Raw genomic sequence first — 20,839 nt, 5'->3', positions numbered from 1 at the left:
AGACGAGCAACACATCTTTGACTAAACAAGGTAGAAACTTGAATGAAATGTTCCTTTGGAAGTTTTTCCTATATGGGGAATCCAATGCCATATTCAGTTTTGATATAAAATGTGAAGAAACTGATTGAAAGTCATATTTATTGCAAAAATTGTCTTTTTTGAAGATGAATAATTCGTCGACCAGATAAGATCCACAAGCCCCATCCCTCTCTCTCCCCACCAGGAACACAGACCGCCCATTTTTTAAAGCCCAGAGGCACTACGTATGATTTAAATGTTAGCAGGAAACATATTAGGGATGCAATACCCATTTTGGCTTAGCAAAGTAAGGTACCCCCAAATAACACTGACGCGCCTTGACGTAAACCAAATTTGACAAGCAATTTGTTTATTTGTAACACGAGAACAATGACAATTTTGGATTTAATCATGCATGAATTGCATGAGTTTATCATATTTGCTGTCAGAGCATTATATACAGTCCTTCATTGTGTGTACAGGTCGATGTGCACACATGAACTTATTCCTGGTCGTCATGACTGTTCCGGCAGTTGCATGCCTCGATGCATTTCATGTGAATTTTCCTGCAGCTGCAGCGTTGGCTGAGGCACCCCTTGTACAACCACATGAGGTGATCTCCCTGCATGCTTTCGGGATCGGTGGCAGAGAGAGTAGCCGTGGCACTGACTGACCGTCCAGGTGCATCCATCCCATTTCAGTCACTGGAGGAAGAGCAGGATATGGTGAGTGTGCTTGGTTCCAGACACTTGCTTGCTAGTGTGAACGCATGATGTGAAACTTTGCTGCATCTGAGGTTGGTGGCAGAGTCTCTTGTGCACCCAAAGCCTCTTGTGCACGACCGATACAAAACAACTTGACTCGTGCTTTGTTGCATGTATCGACCTCGGGCACGCCATATATCTTGCAGATGAATTTCTCTGTTGATATAGCTATGTTTTCCGTGAGAGGGCCCTTGCCGAGGCCAATCAGATCAGTATGATGTTGCTGGAACACCTGCCAGGCTGTTTTCTTTCCATGGCAACTGAACTGAGACACACTATCACAGCCGGTTACGGCATGGAAGGCAAGTAGTGTGTCCACTTGACCAGCAGATAGCAACATGCAAATTTCATGTCCTGGGAAATACTTTGTTAAATCGTTAAAATCGCATCTCGATTTGTGTTAAATCGCATCTCTGACCTAAAACTTTTAAAAACCACAGTTTGCCATGGATGCTCGCTTTCCATCAACCATTCTTTTTTTCCAACTTCAGTGCCAACTCACCCCCCTCACCCCTCACTCTCACTCTCAAAGCAACCATCCCACTCTTCTCCCTCCAAGCCTCCCTCTCACCTCTCTCAAAAATTTCCCCCCTCACCTTTCTCCCACCTTTCATCCCCCTCACTCTTCCTTCTCAAAGTTGCCCCCCCTCTCATCCACCAACCTGCCTCCCTCCACTGCCCTCTCACCTCCATCTCTTCACTCCACCTCCTCAAATCCTCAACTGCCTTCTTCCTTGTCTCTTGTCCCCTCTCCCCCAGCACCACAGAGCCTTTTCTCCTCATTCGGCCCCCTCCCCTCGCTATTCTGCAATACCCCACACTCCTTCAGCAACCCTCCTTACCTGCCCCCCTCGTCTCTTGTCCTACCCTCCCCCTCCCCCTCCACCTCCTGCACCCAAAGCCTCCTCCCCTTCCTCTTCATTAAAAGTGTGGACCTCAAATATCCGGGGCCTTCGCTCAAACCTTTCAGATCTTTCCATACAGGTTGCCACTGACAAACCAGACATTATCTGCCTAACAGAAACTTTCCTCTCCCAAGACGTGTCTGACTCCCAAGTATCTCTCCCTGGTTACCCCCTCCTCCGGTATGACAGACCTGAGCCTCGTCCTGGTGGAGAAGTTGCTCTCTTCATCAAAGACTCTATTCCTCACTCTCCATGCACTGCTCTCACTCCCCCACACCCCCAGGAATACCTCTGGCTTCGGCTTCCCCTCCACTCCCACCTCATGTTTATATGTGTACTGTACCGTCCACCGAACAGTGATGACTCCATCTACACCTCACTATCCGAAAACATGGACCATCTATCTTCTCATCCAAACTCTCTCTTCCTCTTATGTGGTGACTTCAATTGTCATCACGCCAGTTGGCTAGGTGTGGGTACCTCTCTCACCTGCCATGGCACCTCAGCAAAAGCTTTCTGCGACTCATTGGGACTGACTCAATCGGTCAACTTCCCGACCCGGATCTCAACCAATGGTACTCCATCTCTTCTGGATCTGATTTTGACAAATTTCCCTGACAATATCTGCTGCTCTTCCTTCGCTCCAATTGATTCTTCTGACCACGTCCTTGTCAAAGTGGACATCTCTCTGGCTGTTATCAGAGAACCACCTCACCGCCGTCGAGTATGGCATTTCACTCAAGCCGACTGGCAGGGTCTCCGAGCAGCCATCAAACTTACAGACTGGTCTCCTATCACTACTTTCTCAAACATCAACTCATCCTGGGAATTCTTTCAAAGAAACTTGCTCTCCCTCATGCACAGATTTATCCCCTCTCGTGTTCAGTTGTCTTACCCTTCCTCCCGCCCTTGGTTTACTGAAGCTTGTGGCGAGGCAGTTGTCCTGAAACAACTTGTCTTTGCCTCATGGAAAGCAAACCCAACTGAGGGCAATCTCAGTTCTTTCCACAAAGCTCGGAACAAGTGTGTATCTACCCTCAGGAGAGCCAGAAAACAACATCTTTCTCATCTCAAGTCTGAACTCTCAAACCTCTCTCCCTCCTCAAAATCCTGGTGGCGTTTAATCAAATCTGTTTCTGGTGTATGTTCCCCCTCCATCCCCTCCCTTACCTCAAATGGCCGCACTGCTGATTCCACACGTGATAAAGCTGAATGTCTAAACTCGGTGTTTGCAGCTAAATCTTGTGTCCTAAACCCATCACTATCTCTACCCACTTTACCCAGTCGCACCCAACTGTCCCTGGACTCTGTATCCTTTTCTCCTGACAAGGTGGAGAGCTTGCTTTCAAACCTCGAGTCAGATTCTGCAACCGGTCCAGATGGCATCAGCCCACGTGTCCTCAAAGCCTGCTCTTCTGCTCTTGCTCACCCTCTCTCTGTTCTATTCACCCTCTCATTTGCCCAAGGTCATCTGCCATCTGCTTGGAAATCTGCTAACATCACTGCCCTGCATAAAAAGGTGCAAAAACAGATCCCTGTAACTACAGACCAATCAGCCTTCTCCCAATCATCAGCAAGGTGATGGAATCCATCATCGCTTCAGATATGAAATCCTTCCTCTTCTCCAATGGCTTGATTTCCAATCATCAATTTGGTTTCAGACCAGGTCACTCTACCCTGGATATGCTGCTTCTGCTCTCCCATCAATGGATGGAGGTCCTCAATGCCAGACAGGAAATCCGAGCCGTATCCCTGGACATATCACGTGCTTTTGACACAGTCTGGCACCTTGCCCTACTCACCAAACTCTCTTCCCATGGTATTCAAGGCCATCTCCACTCATGGCTCGCAGACTTCCTCTCCTGTCGCAGTCAACGTGTGGCCCTAAATGGAGTTCTTTCATCCCCTCTTCCTGTGCAGGCTGGAGTTCCTCAAGGTAGCGTTCTGGGCCCTGTTCTTTTTCTGGTTTTCATCAATGATCTCTCGGACTCTCTGGAAAATCCTCTATTTCTCTTTGCCGACGACTCCATCCTCTGCCGTACCATCTGTCATCCCTCAGACCGGCAAGCAGCAGCTTCTTCGCTCACTGCAGATCTGGATAAAATCACAAACTGCTCCAACACGTGGAACATGTCTTTCAATCCAGACAAATCTCACACTCTCACTATGTCTCTTCGAAAGGACCGTTTACAAACCCCCCCCATCCACTTTCTCAACAATCCTCTGGAAGAAGTCTTTTCTTTCAAGCTTCTAGGTCTCACTATCTGCCATGACCTTTCCTGGGAAAGTCACATTTCCAACCTCGCCTCAAAAGCCAGTCGCCGACTGGGAATCCTCCGTCGTGCTAAGTCCTTCCTCGGCCCTCTTGAGCTCCTGACCACTTACAAAGCTTTTGTCCGTAGCCTGATGGAGTACTGCTCTCCCCTCTGGGCTGGTGCTCCTGCCTCCCACCTTTCTCGGCTTCACGCTGTCGAAACCAGGGCATTTAAGATCATCGGCATCTCCCGCAATGAAGCTGAGTCTTTGGGCCTCTCACTCAATCACCGCAGGTTGGTCGGTGGTCTTTCTGTCTTCTACCGACTCCTCTCCAGCCTTGCCCCCCTGCTCTCTCTGCGATTTGTCCCAACCACATTTCCACAGGGCGCTCAAGGTCCGCCAACAACCCCCTTCTGGTAAAACTACCAAAATCACGAATCACTGCTCATCTTCACTCTTTCATTCCTCTTTTTCCCGCCTTTGGAATAAACTTCCTCACTCTATTCTTTCCCATTCTTCCCTCCAGGCTTTCAAAACAGCTGTTCACCACCACCTCTTATCTTCCCCCATCCAAATCCTCGATCTTTTCTACCCCCGATAATCCACCCAAGCCCACTTCCTTCATTTCTCCTGCTTTCCTTCCTGAAAGTCCCTGAAATGTCCATCTTCTCTTCGCCATGTTCCCCGTCCCATCCCCATCCCTCTCCCTTCCACAGTTCACCTAATGTGTCTGTTCCCCACTGTTTTGTCCCTTCCACTCCCGCCCCTCTTGTCTCATGCCTCCTTGCTGTGAGTTGTGTGTTAGCTCTTATACGAGCCTCGACCAAGGTATACAAAAAAAAAAAAATTCTTTGGAGCCTTCGACGTCCCAGCTTTCATGTGGAGATGTGTACATTTCATTCTGTCATAGTGTGCTAGAAGTGGAAGAAGCACGTCTATATCACGTATTGACACAACTATCGTTTCCATATCAGCATGGATGCAGTGCAAAATCAGCCGGGTATCAGCTTCTTCGTGGTCAGCCCTCAGAGAGGAGACTTCGAGATCTGGATCAGATGACTTGACAGTGGTCGCTTCGGCGAACCCCCCTGCAACTACAACCACTGGTCCATCTCTCAGGCTGTGTTCAATCAGATGGTTTGAAAATAGTAAAGCGAGATCTGCTTTATTTTCCTCGAGTGCCATAAAGCTAGACCAGTCTGATGGGAGAGGAACTGATAGCTCGTTGTCTATTTTACGACGTACTGGTCGGTGGCGCTGCTTGCGTTTGGTCCTGGTACCTGCTTTGATTGATTCGCCTTGATACCTGTCGACGACTACGTCGATCCTCTGGTATTTTGCTCCCATCTTGAACACATTGTTTGCAAATGTGTTGGCATAGTCACCAAACGTTCAAATGTCAGGCGGCTTTCCAAGTGCCATCACGAGTGCTTGGCCATTAATGAGCAGGCAGCTGGGTTCATCGAGTGTAACATTTGCAGGAGTTTGGACTTGTTGCGTCAGTATGTTTGCTAACACAGACTTGTTGGTGGAATGTAGACTACCACTAGTTGTGGCCAAAGATAGTGGGACGGTCATGAGTTCATGCTTGAGGATGTTTTCTAGGTTTACCTCACGCCCTGCTCTACAAGCTGTTATGAGCCTTTGTAGAATGTTCCTGTCCACTTTGATAGAGTTCTGCTTGCCCTTGGAAAGGTGCACGACTTCGTACAAAGAGGCATGCATCTTGGCCTTATTCTTTTTAATGGGTGATTTCAGATCAAGGTGCTGGTTACTATCTTGAGGCTCACACAGACGTTTGTCCACGAAGACTTTCATTTGCACCTGTGAGCCCTCACATATTATTATTATTATTATATATTATATTATTAGTATTTGGATTATATTATATTGGATATATCAACAATGAGAAAAAACTGCAAACTGAGTGAATTATTCCTGGACACATAGGATCAACCTGCTTGTAGATCTTATCTGGTCGACGAATTATTCATCTTGAATCAGTTTCTTCACATTATATATCAAAACTGAATATGGAATTGGATTCCCCATATATGAAAAACTTCCAAAGGAACATTTCATTCAAGTTTCTACCTTGTTTAGTCAAAAAGATATGAACATCAATACATTTCAGCCCGTCTTTGGCGGCCATCTTGGATTTCTCAATTTTAAGGCATTATCGGCCATTTTTGAGCTGAGTCTACATCAGATTTGAGTTCAGCACCCCTCAATACCCCTAAATAGCTTGTATGCCATAAATTAACACCATTTGCCTTCAGCACCTTAGACACATTTTCACAGATTTTGCCTAGTCTACTTGTATTGTCTGGTACTCGGCTGCGCAAGTATCACCACCTCTTATCATCCCCCATCCAAATATTTCACATAATTTTAACTGCAATAACATAATTAAAACTGCAGGAGCATAATTTAAACCACAGTAACATAATTTAAACTGCAGGAGCATAACTTAAACTACAGTAGCATAATTTAAACCACAGTAACATAATTTCAACAACAATAACATTTCATACAGTAACATAATTTAAACTACATAAAAGCACCACAATCACAGCACCATAATCGTAACATAATTTAAACTACAGTAACATAATTTAAACTGCAGAAGCATAATTTAAACTACAATCACATAATTTAAACCACAGTAACATAATTTAAACTACAATAACATCATTTCAACTACAGTAACATATTTGAAACTAGAACGGGCACTCAGAGAGCGCATACCTTCGCCGCCACTACTTTTTTTGTTCTTGGTATGAGTGTGGGGAACTGGTTTCTTATGAATGGTCTTATGACACAAACCACATATCTATAATGTCATGACCCCCCCCCGACTTTCGGGAGCTACGGACTAAACAACAATCAACTCACGTCGTTTTGGCGAGTCTTCACTCGCAAGCTCGGTGAATAAAACGTTTCAACAAGAGAAGGTAATCTCGTTTTCAAGGTCGTGACCCCCCTGACCTTTGACCCCTAACCGGTAACAAGAGTATGGGCGTCATTGTGTCATATTGCATATCACAAGATGAGGCGTTGAATTCTGAACATTTTGGCGTTAGTTGCATGCAAATTGAATAAAAATTGACCGTGTTATCGTAAAAAGACGATTTTGACCTTTTCGTGACCTTGACCTTTGACCCGAACGATCCCAAAATCTAATCGAATGCTTCCTGGATAATAACCAATCATCCCACCAAATTTCATGCAATTCCGTTTCATACTTTTTGAGTTATACGAATCACAAGATTACAAATAAATAAATAAATAAATAAATAAATACACGCCGACCAAAACATAACCTTTCGCAGAATGCGAAGGTAATTACAGTAACATAATATAAACTACAGTAGCATAATTTACACCACAGTGGCATAATTTAAACAGTAACATAACTTAAACTACAATAACATAATTTAAACTACAGTAACATATTTGAAATTACAGTAACATGATATTATGCTGCTGTAGTTTATATTAACTACAGCAGCATAATTTAATTTAAACTACAGCAACATACTTTAAACTACAGGAACATTATTGAAGCTACAGTAACATAATATAAACTACAGTAGCATAATTTAAGCTACAATAACATAACTTAAATGACAACATATTTTAAACTACAGTAACATTATTTAAACTACATCATAGCACCATAATTTAAACAACAATCACATAATTTAAACTACAGCAAAATAATTTAAACTACAATCACATAATTTAAACCACAGTGGCATAATTTAAACAGCAGTAACATAAACATAATTTAAACTGGTGACATAATTTAAACTACAATAATATAATTTAAACTACAGTAACATTTTAAATCACAGTAACATAATATACACCACAGTAGCATAATTTAAACTACAATCCCATAATTTAAACTGCAATAACATAATTTAAACTACAGTAACATTACATTATGCTGCTGTAGTGTATATTAACTACAGTACCATATTTTAAACTACAGTAACATATTTTAAACCACAGTGCCATAATTTAAACTACATCATAGAACCATAATTTCAACTACAATCACATAATTTAAACTACAGTGACATAATTTGAATGACAATAACATATTTTAAACTACATTACAGCACCATAATTTAAACTACAATACCATAATTTATACAGTACCATAATTTAAACTAAAATAACATAATTTAAACTGCAGGAGCATAATTTAAACTATAGTACCATAATTTAAACTACATCACAGCACCATAATTTAAACGACAATCACATCATTTAAACCACAGTATCATAATTTAAACTACAATAACATAATTTAAACTGCAGGAGTATAATTTAAACTACATCATCGCACCATAATTTGAATGACAATAACATATTTTAAACTACATTGCAGCACCATTATTTAAACTACAATAACATAATTTAAACTGCAGGAGCATAATTTAATCTACATTACAGCACCATAATTTAAACCACAGTACCATAATTTAAACTACAATAACATAATTCAAACTGCAGGAGCATAATTTAAACTACAAAAACATAATTTAAACTACAGTGACATAACTTAAACCACAATAACATAATATAAACAGTAACATACTGTAAACTGGTGACATAATTTAAACTACAATAACATAGTTTAAACTACAGTAACATAATATAAACTACAGCAACATAATTTAAACTATAGTCACATGCTGTAAACTACAGTAACATAATATAAACTACAGTAGCATAATTTAAACTGCAGTAACATAATTTAAACTGCAATAACATTTTAAACTATAGTCGCATAATTTAAACTGTAGTAACATAATTTAAATGACAATAATATCTTTTAAGCTGCAGTAACATCATTTAAACTACAGTAACATATTTTCAACTCGTGACATTTAAGCTCCAGTAGCATAATTTAAACTACATCACAGAACCATAATTTAAACTACAATCACATAATTTAAACTACAGTACCAAAATTTGAACTACAATAACATAATTTAAACTGCAGGAGCATAATTTAAACTACAGCAACATAATTTAAACTGCAATAACATATTTTAAACTACAGTAACATAATTTCAACTGGTGACATAATTTAAACTACAATAACATAATTTAAACTACAGTAACATAATTGAAATTACAACATAATATAAACTACAGTAGCATAATTTAAACTACAGCAACATAATTTAAACTTCTTCTTCTTTCGGCTGCTCCCGTTAGGGGTCGCCACAGCGGATCATCCGTATGATCCGCATAGTGATTTGGCACATGTTTTACGCCAGATGCCCTTCATGACGCAACCCTGGTCGCCTCTTACGACGCAGGGACATGGTACACCTATTTTAACCGGGGTATACACCGGCCCAGTATACTGGTACTCATTTTGCTGACCTCGGAAGGATGACAGGCTGAGTCAACCCCCTGGTGTATTAATTCAGTGGCCCAACGGGGCTTGAACTCAGGACCTCTTGGATCCCAAGCCGCTGCCCTAACCACTGCGCCAACACCAGGCTAGTAACAGCAACCACTTAAAGTAACATAATTTAAACTACAGTGACATAATTTAAACTGCGGTAACATAATATAAACTACAGTAGCATAATTTAAACTGCAGTAACATAATTTAAACTGCGGTGACATAATTTAAACTGCGATAACATTTTAAACTGCAGTAACATAATTTAAACTGCAATGACATTTTAAACAACAGTAGCATCTATCGATAATTCCAGCAATCTCTGTGTGTGTGTCTGCGACCGCCTTTTCTCGGCAACCACTGGTCCGATCTAATTGAAACTTTCCAGGAATATCGCTGGGGACCCGAGGATGTGCCTTTTCAAGGTTTGATTTTAATCGGACAAGCGGTTCCCAAGTTACGGCCATTTATTTATCAACCAATGGGAGGACACGGTGCTATGACATCACTATTGACGTCACAATTAATGCTTTTTTTTTGTTTGCTTTTTCGCATGTACGGCACACACGGCCACGCACGTATGGGCATGCACGTACGGGCCCATACTAGTAATTTAAACTGCAGTAACATAATATAAACAAAAATAACATTTTAAACTGCAGTAACATAATTTAAACAACAGCACGGTATCATAATTTAAACTGCAATAACATATTATAAACTACAGTTACATAAAACTACAATGACGTCATTTAAACTACAATAACATAATTTAAACTACAGTACAGTACCATAATTTAAGGAAAATACAATACATAAACAGAATATAAAATAAAAGAAAATAAAATATGCTAATTAATACAAACTACAGTATTGACCTTTTGCATTTCAAGTAAAACATCAAAATTGAACAAAACTTGAATAAAAGACCCCCAGACTATCACCAACACCAACCTTGCATCTTTAGTCGGTTTTCATTGTTCCCCAACGTCCACACCGTCACAATGGTATCCATTCCGCTGGAAGCAAAGTACTGGCTGTTTGGTGCCCAGGCCACAGCTACCACTTTAGCATGGTGTCCATAGTAATTATTCTCCACCTGTGGGCAAGATATAATGAAATGAGAAAAGCAACAATTGTGGGGAAAACTATACAAAAAGAAACAAAATTAAATCAACAAACAACACAAAAATAAACCCACTTCCCCTCCTCCCCAAAAAGCACAAAACAAATTGACCAAAAAAACCTGAAAACAATAAATAAAATAAAAACAAACAACAAAACTAAAATTCATAGAACACCTTACCCCGTTAGAGTCTTGAGAAAAAGGACATTGTGAGGGTCTTTTGAACTCTTGCTTTGCATTTCCGAGCACGATCTACATTTCCTCCGAGCTGCCATTTGGCTAAATCTCGATTTTCCCCAAAGCTGAGCACGAGTGGCAAATTTTATTGGTCGAAATGGCGTAAAATTTTGTCGAAGCACTGCTAAATTTGAGGTTTTGAAAGTGACAATGAGGCTATTTGTGCCCTTAGGTATTCAAGTTTATAATTAAATTGAAATAAAATAAAGGTTTCAAAGGATGTAGAAACTAAAACAGCATTCTTCAACGCCGTGATGTCGACAGATATGCTTCCACCCACATTACTACATCATTATACATACTTATACCAAGTTTGATTGAAATCCCTGAACCCAGATTAAAAATATTAAATAATTCTGGCTGCGAGATCATGCATCCAATCAGGTGGAAATCCACCTGGAAAATCAGGTGGAATTCAAACAATTTCACCATCACTACAAAATCATAATTGTGAAGTTCCATGTCGATGAATGAAGCGGTTGAAGAGAAATAATTTTTGTTTTAAAGATTTTCATTAAATCTTGGCAAGGGTAACAAGATATTAAAATAAAATAAAAACCCAAGACAAACAAGAAAAAGAGCAATTTGAGATTGCAGACACTCGCCACGACTCATTTTGTGTGGTGTATTTTGTGTGGTCTGACTGATCCCTTTATGTAATTAATAATCGACATAATTAGAACTGCCGTTAGTGGTGACCGGGTACCAAGACGTCCCGCTTTAATTCAACCTCAATTTGATTGGACACCTGACCCTGACCCATGACAATTTTTTTATTATTATTCAATTCAAATCAAATGGAAGACCTAATAGGTACAGTACTACATTGGAGTCATCAGAGGTAACCCCAGCAAGCAAAAGGCAAAGATGAAGTCATCAGGAGGAACCTGGATAGGATTCACATTTCAGCTGCTGCTCCTCTACCCTCAAACCCATCCAGGGACAGCCAAGTGAGACTTATTCAAAGAAAAATAAAGAACCCAGATCAAAAAAATTACATAACTCTGGCTGACAGATTATGCATCTGATCAAGTTGAAATTTAAAACATGTATTCCCATCAATACTAGATCATAATTGCGAAGTTTCACATTGATTGATTAGGTGGTTCCAGAGAAAACATTATTTAATATTTTTCTTCAATCCAATCTTTTTGCGTATGGCAGCTTAGCTGCCGGGGTAGCTATCATTTATTGGAAGCGCGACTGTCGCTGATGCAGTGCTCCTCTACCAGTACACACTGGTACTCATTTCGCCGACCTCGGAAGGATGACAGGCTGAGTCAACCCCCTGGTGTATTAATTCAGCGGCCAATGGGGCTTGAACTCAGGACCCAAGGATCCCAAACCGCCACCCTAACCACTAAGCAAACACCAAGCTTTTCAATCCAATATGGCTGTCAAACCATGTGACCCATCAATTATTCCTAAACAAACTTGTACACCCAAGGCTTGGGGAACTTTTTTGTGAAGTTTCCCCTCAATCTGTCCAGCTGTTCTGGAGAAGATTTTTTGCAGGTTTTAGGGTAAATACAATGTGGCTGCCAAACCATGTGACCGATGACATCATATGTGTGAACCTTTTGTTCCTCATGGATAGGTGGTCATATGTGCAGTTTCGCCTCGATCTGTTCAGCCACTTCAGAGAAGAACATTTTTGAAGGTTAAAATATATATACATATACATATATATACATATATATCCCTGCTGAGTCACGTGACCGATAACATCATCTCTGTTTTTTCTGTGGATCATTTTATCCCGAGATGACCCTCAAAAATTTTCATTCTGATTGGATGTGACGTCATAATGAAGGCACGTATGACATCATTTTAAAAATCACACTCATTCCCCATGAGGAGTACTTGCTATGTGCCAAGTTTCAATTTTGGTGCAGTTTCAGAGATACAGAGGTCCAAAGTTTTTCCATTTTCCCAACATGGCTGTCACACCACACAAATCAATGATGTCATAATTACCATTAAAACATTCCATACGAGTAGTCGCACCAATGGTGAAAATTGTCATGATTTGACGAGCAGTTGCAGAGAAAACCGCTAAAGTTCTGTGCAGACAAACAAACAAAAAGACAGACAAACAAATGAAAAATCACTCGGAGTGACAACTTGGCGAAAGGGAACAGCACTCCGTTGAGAACATAACCTCCGCCAGGCTGGACAGTTTACATTTTGTATGCCACCGATAGGTCGGATCTGATTCTGGACCTTAATCAAAATCGAATGGGCTTGTGGAAGTCTTGGTTGTGTGACGAGAATAACTTCTGGAGATAACATGCCTCACATAGATTTTGGTTGCATGTCTCAATGGTGAAGAATCACTTGGAAAATTGTCGAATCCGGATCCGGATTCAGAGCTTCACCAAAATCGAATCAATTCGTCCTCGTCACACACCCAACCTGCCCACCGAGTTTCATCCGAATCTGTCCACAACTTGAGAACATCGTGCAATTTCGTTTTTGCCCCGTCCCTCAATGGTGAAGAATCGGTTAGAAATTAAATAATTCTTGTATCCAGATCTAGATTCGGATCGTCACCGAAATTGAATCAATTCTTCCTCATGGCACTCCCAACCTGTCCACCAAGTTTCATGTGAATCCATCCATAACCTTTTGAGATATTGTGCTACATGTGGTTTTTGACCCTATCTCTCAAGGGTGAAGAATCACTTAAAAATTATCAGACCCGGATCTGGATTCTGATCTTCACCAAAATTTAGCGTTGCTGTCCCTGGTCGGTCATCCATATGTACACAAAAAGAATTCAAAACGATTGCTTGAAGAGTGTGGCCAAAAATCGTGTGACAAACAGACAAACAGGCAAATGCTACAGACCAACATACTTGGCAAAATAATTTTTCGCCAAATAACAAACGGACTCAAATGCAATATCCTCTCCTTAGGCGAGGGTAACAAAAATTAAACAAGTGGTGCCAGGCACAACAAATCCCGCCCATTTCAGGCATAAAGTTATTTTGGGGATCAAATTTAAATTTGATACATCCTTTACCTGAATGTTGATTATAAGGAATATTTTAGTCTTAGTTAAGCTTGGTTTGAAGTAAATCAGATCATTTTTGATGAAGTTATGAGCGAAAAACTATTTTGATCTTTTCGTGACTTTGACCTTTGATCCAATTGGACCCAAAAGTTAATGGGGTCGTCCAAGGTTCATTGCCCACCTGTGGATTCAATTTGATAATGTTTGCTGAAGCCGTTTTGCCGTAAAGTTGCAAACAGACAGACAGACAAACCGGACGATTACAATATCCCGCTCCCTCCCTCCGGGGGGGGGGGGGGGCGGGATAATAAATAGTGATGCAAAACAAAAACAATGAAACGCTCCATACATTCACGATGTACACCAAATGGAATGAACCATCGCGCCTGTTATTTAATGGTTACCATCGCGCCTGTTTAAAGATCACGAACAAAGCCAATAGAGATTTTGCTCAGAAATGCAAAGCAAGAGTTGAAAAGACCTTTCCCATGTCTTTTTTTTTTCTCAAGACTGCAGCATAAGGTGTTCTATGAACTCTTTCATGTTCAAGAAGAAGTTAGTGAGACGTTCAAAAAAAGAGAAATTGAACACAAATCATGGTGGAAACAAATGTCCTCTGTGTCTACATTGAAAAATACTGAAATATATCTTACCTTATAACCGTCAGCCACACTGAAAACTGTGAGCACCTTGTTCGCATCCCCCACAAGCAGGAAATTTCCATTCGGAGAGAACTGCAGGTCAGTAACCGGGCCCTTCACTGGCAGGACCTGTTGGTTGTCTCGCAAGGAGTTCCCTTCGATGGAATACAGATGCACGTTTGCATCCTGAAATGGACAAACATGCAAGCCACTCGAGTCGGACAATCGAATCACTCATTCGATCTCGAACCAACTCAGAGGAGCCCATACTATCAAAAAACATAAAATTCTTACTTACTTGAATTATTATCAGGCTCGCAAAAGAGCTTGTACATGAAGGACACAGAGAATAGGAGACATCAGTTTTCACTTTGCACAGAGACATCACAAGCACACGAGTAGACAATGAACAGACATATGGTATATGGGTTTTGAACCTGGGTTACCTGCATTAAGAGCTTGTTTGGGGTTCAGATCTGAATGCCAGTGGGACTACCCAAAATTGGCAAAGACCTGCACAATTATTCCTCATTTGAACGATTCCAAAATGGCAGCTCTGGTACCATTTCCCATCTCAAACTACCAAGATGCACAGACCATCATTTTTTTTTTTTGATGTGATTATGCTCCTCATTTTGAGTATGGGTGCGCGACGAATCCGCTCTCCTCGAAAACCTGGTCATAGTCATGGAAAATCAGCAGAATTCAGACAAATTGCCCAAACGTCACGGAATCTACCGGAAAACATCACCATACATGGCAAGTTGGAGGGGATGAAAAACGGGTTGGTAGGAATCAAATGCGAGTTTTAGTTATGTATTTATTTATTTATTAGAGGTGAATGGAACTCGGAAGTGAAGTGATACTGCGCATGGAATCCTTCGGCGAGGGAAAGCTCATGACGTCACACAGCCAATTGATTGGAGTGATACCTTGCACATCGGTTACAGGTCGCTCCAGGTCTGTCAGTCTGTGTGTAAATCCTTGCAAGTGGAGTGGAAGCGAAACATTAACAAGGAATCTCGAGGCAGGAGGAGGCCATTCGTCCAATTGCACCTGGGCTGAAACATTGCGTTTTTATGACTGATCGTACTTCCCATCTAACGCCCGTTTTTGGCGATACCAAGACGGTGTGTGGGTTTTCAAAAACAAAACGGGCCAAACCTATGAATGTTCAATAAACCATGGCGCCCAAACCAAGGCCACGTCTTCATGAATTTGAGGTCCTCGCACGAACTCTGCCTCCGGGAGAACCAGGTCCCAGAAATACATATCCATGAACTTGTATTCTCGGTCTCCCAGAGAACTCGGCCACAGATTTGTGCACGTACACGTTTTCGCTCTGGAAATCTTTGAACGGTCTCATTTGAACTCTGGTAGTTAAGAAATATGATTAATATTATGTGCAATAATACAGTAAGTTGGCTAGAATTATCCCATGCCATCGGGTACGAGTCGAAGAAATACAAAGACGTGAGAGAGATAGTTGTCAAAGGTTTGGTCAAAAAGTGAGTATTTTCAAGGTGTTATTTCAATAAATATATAATCTCATTTGTCATGAATGAACATACATACACTCAGACTATACAAGATTCCAGTTAATAATCACCAAGCATCACAAACATTCTCGGTACTGAGTAAAATTTTTTTTTTTTATCTTGACTGTAATCACACTCTCATCACTCTCCTCACAAACTTCAGGCGTGTGATCTGTTGCTCTCCTAAGACTGTAAAACGTGACGGTCTGGATGCCAAGCACGTGCTTAAAGCAACACAAATATTTTGGTTTCAAAACCAGCTTTACTACATGTGATCGCCCTTCAACAGAGCGCATGGACAAGATAATGAGAGTTCTCACCGAGATTATTCTATTCACTTACTGAGCCTCCGATGGCCACAGTGACACCCCCGGGATGCACAGAGACGGCCTGAGGTTCATATTCCGTTTCCTCGATCCCAATTCCATATTTCCTGTCCTTCAGCAGCACAATCTGAAAATACCCAAATTCAGTCACCAATATATCCACAAGACGTTCACAGTGGGCCAGCACCTGCATAAGCAAACAGCAATACCTTGTCAACCAACAGCACTATGACGTGACCGCCAGATCCCAAGGCACTGCACCGTGGCTGCGAGTTGAGTTTCACAACATCTCCAGCACTAAACGTATGCGACAAACACAAGGCTCAACGTCACTCAAAGCATCACTTTTGAATTGATGCCAATGGGTATGTGGTTTTTCTCAACGTAGCTTTTGCCTTTCACAATGTTCAGCTGGCCATTTAAGCGAAGCAAGCTTGGATTCTGTAACGTTTCACCCTTATTGCTGAAAATGGTTTGTGATATTTCACTGTTGGTGCTGAAAACTCACATTCATCACGTTGCACCGTTACAAATAAAAAATAGGGGCAATACCCCTGGGTGCTCACCTAGTAGAATAATGATACTGAGGAGGAAGTAAATATGGGTCAGAATCAGAAAAATGTACTAAGGTTATCACAAATACATATTTTGGGGATCAACCCCCCCCCCCCACACCACCTCCCAGTAAACCCAATTTAAACCCCAAATTTTAAAGTGTGAGCAAACTTCTGGAACATTATGGGTGATGAAGGTTGTGGTGGTTTCATCAAAATAGTGTTTGTGGTTTCAGAGAAGTTGCGCGTGTTTGTGGACGGACGGACGGACAGACTGACGGAGCGCCGTCCCATAAGCTCCCCGGAACTACATTTCGAGTGAGCTAAAAAAAACTCACATTTGTAACATGACACTGTTATAAAAATAAAATAAAACATGTTTGCAACGGTACATTGTTGTTGTTAAAAAAAACTCAACATTTCAACGCCTCACCTGTGTCGTTTGCTGTTGATGTTTGTGAAGCGCACAGTGTCATCCATGCTGCAAGAGACGAGATCTCCCACACTGTCCTCCACTCCGATCGAAGACACTAGATTTGTGTGTCCTTTTCCATCAAAAGACTCACAAACACCTGTTTTTGCATCCCATTGGTGTACGCAGCAGTCAAGGTAGCGTCAGTGCAGAAATACCAGTGTCGCTGTTTCTTGGACACACCTTACACATAACTGATTCTTCACCACGTCACAACAATCTTTCAAATACCCATGTTATATGAGCTGAGGTAATTCTTATTTTTTATTCCACAATTAAAAGGCATTTGCATTTTCTGGACATTAATGTACTTTTACAAGAAGAAAACAATGTACTTTATTATTATTTTTTGTATACCTTATCGAGGCTCGTATGAGAGCGAACACACAATGCACAGCAAGGAGGGCATGAGACAAGAGTGGAGTGAGAAGGACAAAACAGTGGGGAACAGAGACATTAGAAGATCTGTTGAAGGAAGAGGGACGGGGTTGGGAACATGGGGTATACAAGATGGACATTACAGGGACTTTCAGGAAGGAAAGCAGGGAATTTGAAGGAGGTGTGTTTGGGGTGGATTAACGGGGGTAGAAAAGATCAAGGTAATGGATACTTTTATGTGGATAAAAAGGGTACAATGTATGAGATTGTATGAAAAAAAAAAAAAGAGTACAATGTATACAACACATTGTATGAGCTGTTTGTTTTTACTCAGTCAAATGATGCTGTGGTTTCCTCTGAAAAAAAGATGAGAAAAAAAAGAAGTGTTTTACTCTATACAAGAGAGCCCTTTGAACACTGAACTCCTTGGACTTTTGGTCCCCTCACCCTGGGCTCCCGAAAGAAAAACCCAGCTGCTCGGGTATATGAAGGTTTGAACAGCGGCTGATAAAACGACTGCCACGGTTCAAAGGGTGACGTAATATAAAATTTTATATATATTATATATATATATATATATATATATATATATATATATATATATATATATATATATATATATATATGTACGTACGGTAAAATTATGTATATAATTTTATATTACATCTCGAAACATGTGGAGTGTGACGAACACTCCGCCGAGCCCCATTGGACACAGTCCACACCAAAGCTGATCCTCATTTTGAGTATGGGTGTGCGAAAAAAAAAAAAAAAATCACACTTATTCCCCATAAGTACTTTCCATGTGCCAAGTTTCAATTTTTTTCCTTTGTGTGGTTTCGGAGATACACAGAGGTCCAAATTTTTCCTTTTTTCCAACATGGCTGTCGCACCACGTGACCTATGATGTCATCATTATCATAAAAACATTCTACACGAGTTGTCAGTCGTTTCTATGGCGAAAATTGTGTGTCAATCGGATAAGCGGTTGCGGAGAAAAACCGTACCAATGTTCGTTGCGGACAAAGAAATAAACAAAGACAGACAAATCCAAGTGCAACACTCTCTCCTCTGGAGAGGGTAACAATACCCAGATTATGGGAAAATTAATCCGTCCATAATTCTGGGGGAATTAGCCACTCCTAAAGACGGTTTCTTCGCCAGTGCCAATAATTTGCCATCTTTGGGCTTCACGTGTCCACTTTTATTCCCAAATGCAATCAATCGTTTCCATCGAGGGAATAAAAGTAGACATGTGTTCTTTTGACCTGAGGAAGTCTGTTTGGGTTAGTGGATGAAATGTCACCTGAGACCAAGTCTGCTCTCCTTTCTTTGTTCCTAAATAGGCAATGTTGCTATTAAGACACGTGTTCCTAAATAGGCAATGTTGCATCCAACCCAAAAAAAACAAAACAAAAAAAAACACGCACGCACGCACGCACGCACGCACACACGCACACACGCACACACGCACACACACCTTTTGGGTGAGGCAAATAAGTATAAGTAGGCCCAGAGTTGACCTTTTCCTGCTTTAGTTGCCCAAACTGTATTTGATAACATCTACACACACAGTCCAGACTCAGAGGTGAACAACAGAGGATTGGACGTTGTACACTCAAGGAAACCCAGACACAGGAGGACTCTTCAGACCATCAAGCCCATACTATCTCCACATTCCCAACAAGGCAAGGTTGTGCATGCTCAAAATGGGAAGGCAACGACATTCAGTGGGACTGACACACCTTAGAGAACAAGACAAAGTAGAGAAGATAAAAACAGATGGTTTAAATTACTTTCAAAATACGCAAGGGGCTCATAGACATGTATGTTCACCATAGTAAGGCAATGACATGAGTAAATATCATTGTTCTTTTATATTAATGACAAAGATATTAGTCGACAATGGCCAATCAACAGTATTTGGGATTTGAACCTGGGATCTCAGCATCACGAGCCTGGCCAACCAAAAGGTGAGGGTGCTCCGATGTCTTAAAATGGCCTCCAAGAATCCTACGATTGTCCACACAAGAACAACACGGCAGAAGAAAGGATATTGATGCCGCCTTCGTGACTCCCAGTAAAAATTTTGTTCATGTCTTTAGTTTTGTGCACCGTGAGGCATTGGATCGACTTGCTGTGTCCCTAAAGACAAGTGGAGTGAGCATGGGGCCGAGGGTGGTGAAGAGATCAATCAAGTGACATCATGACACACGGACACGTAACATGCACAATGTACAAACTTCATCATCATCGTTTGAACCGAATGAGCAGTCATTGTGCAATTCACATGTGAAAGTGTCTCGATATAAAATTAATCGTCCAGATCATGCAGGACGTAAGGATAATGAACAAATCCAATTCGCTGACCAAACGATTCTATTGGAAATTGATGATTCATCAATGCCAACACAAAAGCTCAAAATCCAGAGGTTATTACGTGGATGGAATGTGCTTTTGTGCAGTGTGTTATACAAGGCCGTTACTACACCGTCAACCATGTCAGACAAGGGTGAAATTGGCCTACCTTTCCGAACCCAACAATCTTCCTTACAGGTTCCTGTGATACACTCCCTTCTCTTTTCCTGTTCATTCATCCCTTTGCCTATTTTATCCAACACTGTGAGTACATTGCCTTTGCTCTTCCATGAGCCTCCATCTTGTAGTTGTAAAAAAAAAAAAAGAAACCTGGATGATCCAAAACAGGTGTACAACCTTTGGGTTTTTGAATATCCATAAAACACTTAAATAAGACAAAGGTGGAACAATGTGTTTACCAAGAACTTAAAAGTCAACAACACAGAAAGCAGAGCCAATAAAATAACAAATCATCAGTGATCTTTAAATAAAAACTGCTGCATTCAAACAGCACCATCTTCCGAAAGAACATTTCAAAACCCACCTTTACAATGAGCCGAGGTTTGCTGGGGTTGTTTTGGTCCAAAAAGTTGATGTAGCCAGATAGAGAGACTGTAATGAGGTCCTGTCCCTGCCATAAACAGCCCATCTGATGGTCAAGCAAGTCCTGTCCCATGGTGAACGTGGTGACAGCTTTTCTGGTAGCAATATCCCACACCTTCGCTGTCTTGTCCGCAGAAACAGACAGCATATGAGTGCCATCCGAGTTCCAGCAGATCTACATTGGCAGAAAGCGCCACATTATCCACACGTCAACAA

The 20,839-nt window shown here is 41.2% G+C and overlaps 2 protein-coding genes across 3 annotated transcripts in view; one reads left to right on the top strand and one right to left on the bottom strand.

Moving 5' to 3' along the window:
- CC2D2A (coiled-coil and C2 domain containing 2A) overlaps window positions 1-1,505 on the top strand; it is a 209,620-nt gene extending 208,115 nt beyond the window's left edge. The window contains exon 34 of the transcript XR_015050071.1: window positions 591-1,505. The gene's annotated coding sequence lies outside the window, so the exon portion shown is untranslated. The remainder of the gene's footprint in view (window positions 1-590) is intronic.
- The window catches only part of LOC147016236 (WD repeat-containing protein 1-like), a 73,698-nt gene that overhangs the window by 17,454 nt on the left and 35,405 nt on the right, over window positions 1-20,839 (bottom strand). For both annotated transcript variants that reach the window (XM_085849082.1, XM_085849083.1), the window contains exons 8-14: window positions 20,565-20,798; window positions 19,720-19,807; window positions 17,246-17,405; window positions 16,468-16,555; window positions 16,275-16,385; window positions 14,407-14,580; window positions 10,329-10,473 (exon numbers count right to left, since the gene is read on the bottom strand). In XM_085849082.1, coding sequence (XP_085705208.1) covers window positions 10,329-10,473; window positions 14,407-14,580; window positions 16,275-16,385; window positions 16,468-16,555; window positions 17,246-17,405; window positions 19,720-19,807; window positions 20,565-20,798 — 1,000 coding nt within the window. The remainder of the gene's footprint in view (window positions 1-10,328; window positions 10,474-14,406; window positions 14,581-16,274; window positions 16,386-16,467; window positions 16,556-17,245; window positions 17,406-19,719; window positions 19,808-20,564; window positions 20,799-20,839) is intronic.

This window comes from Eptatretus burgeri, chromosome 12, assembly GCF_056783735.1.
Source record: "Eptatretus burgeri isolate ZD-2024b chromosome 12, Ebu_testis_v1, whole genome shotgun sequence".
Classification (NCBI taxonomy): domain Eukaryota; kingdom Metazoa; phylum Chordata; class Myxini; order Myxiniformes; family Myxinidae; genus Eptatretus; species Eptatretus burgeri.
This window is presented reverse-complemented; position numbering and strand designations above follow the sequence as displayed.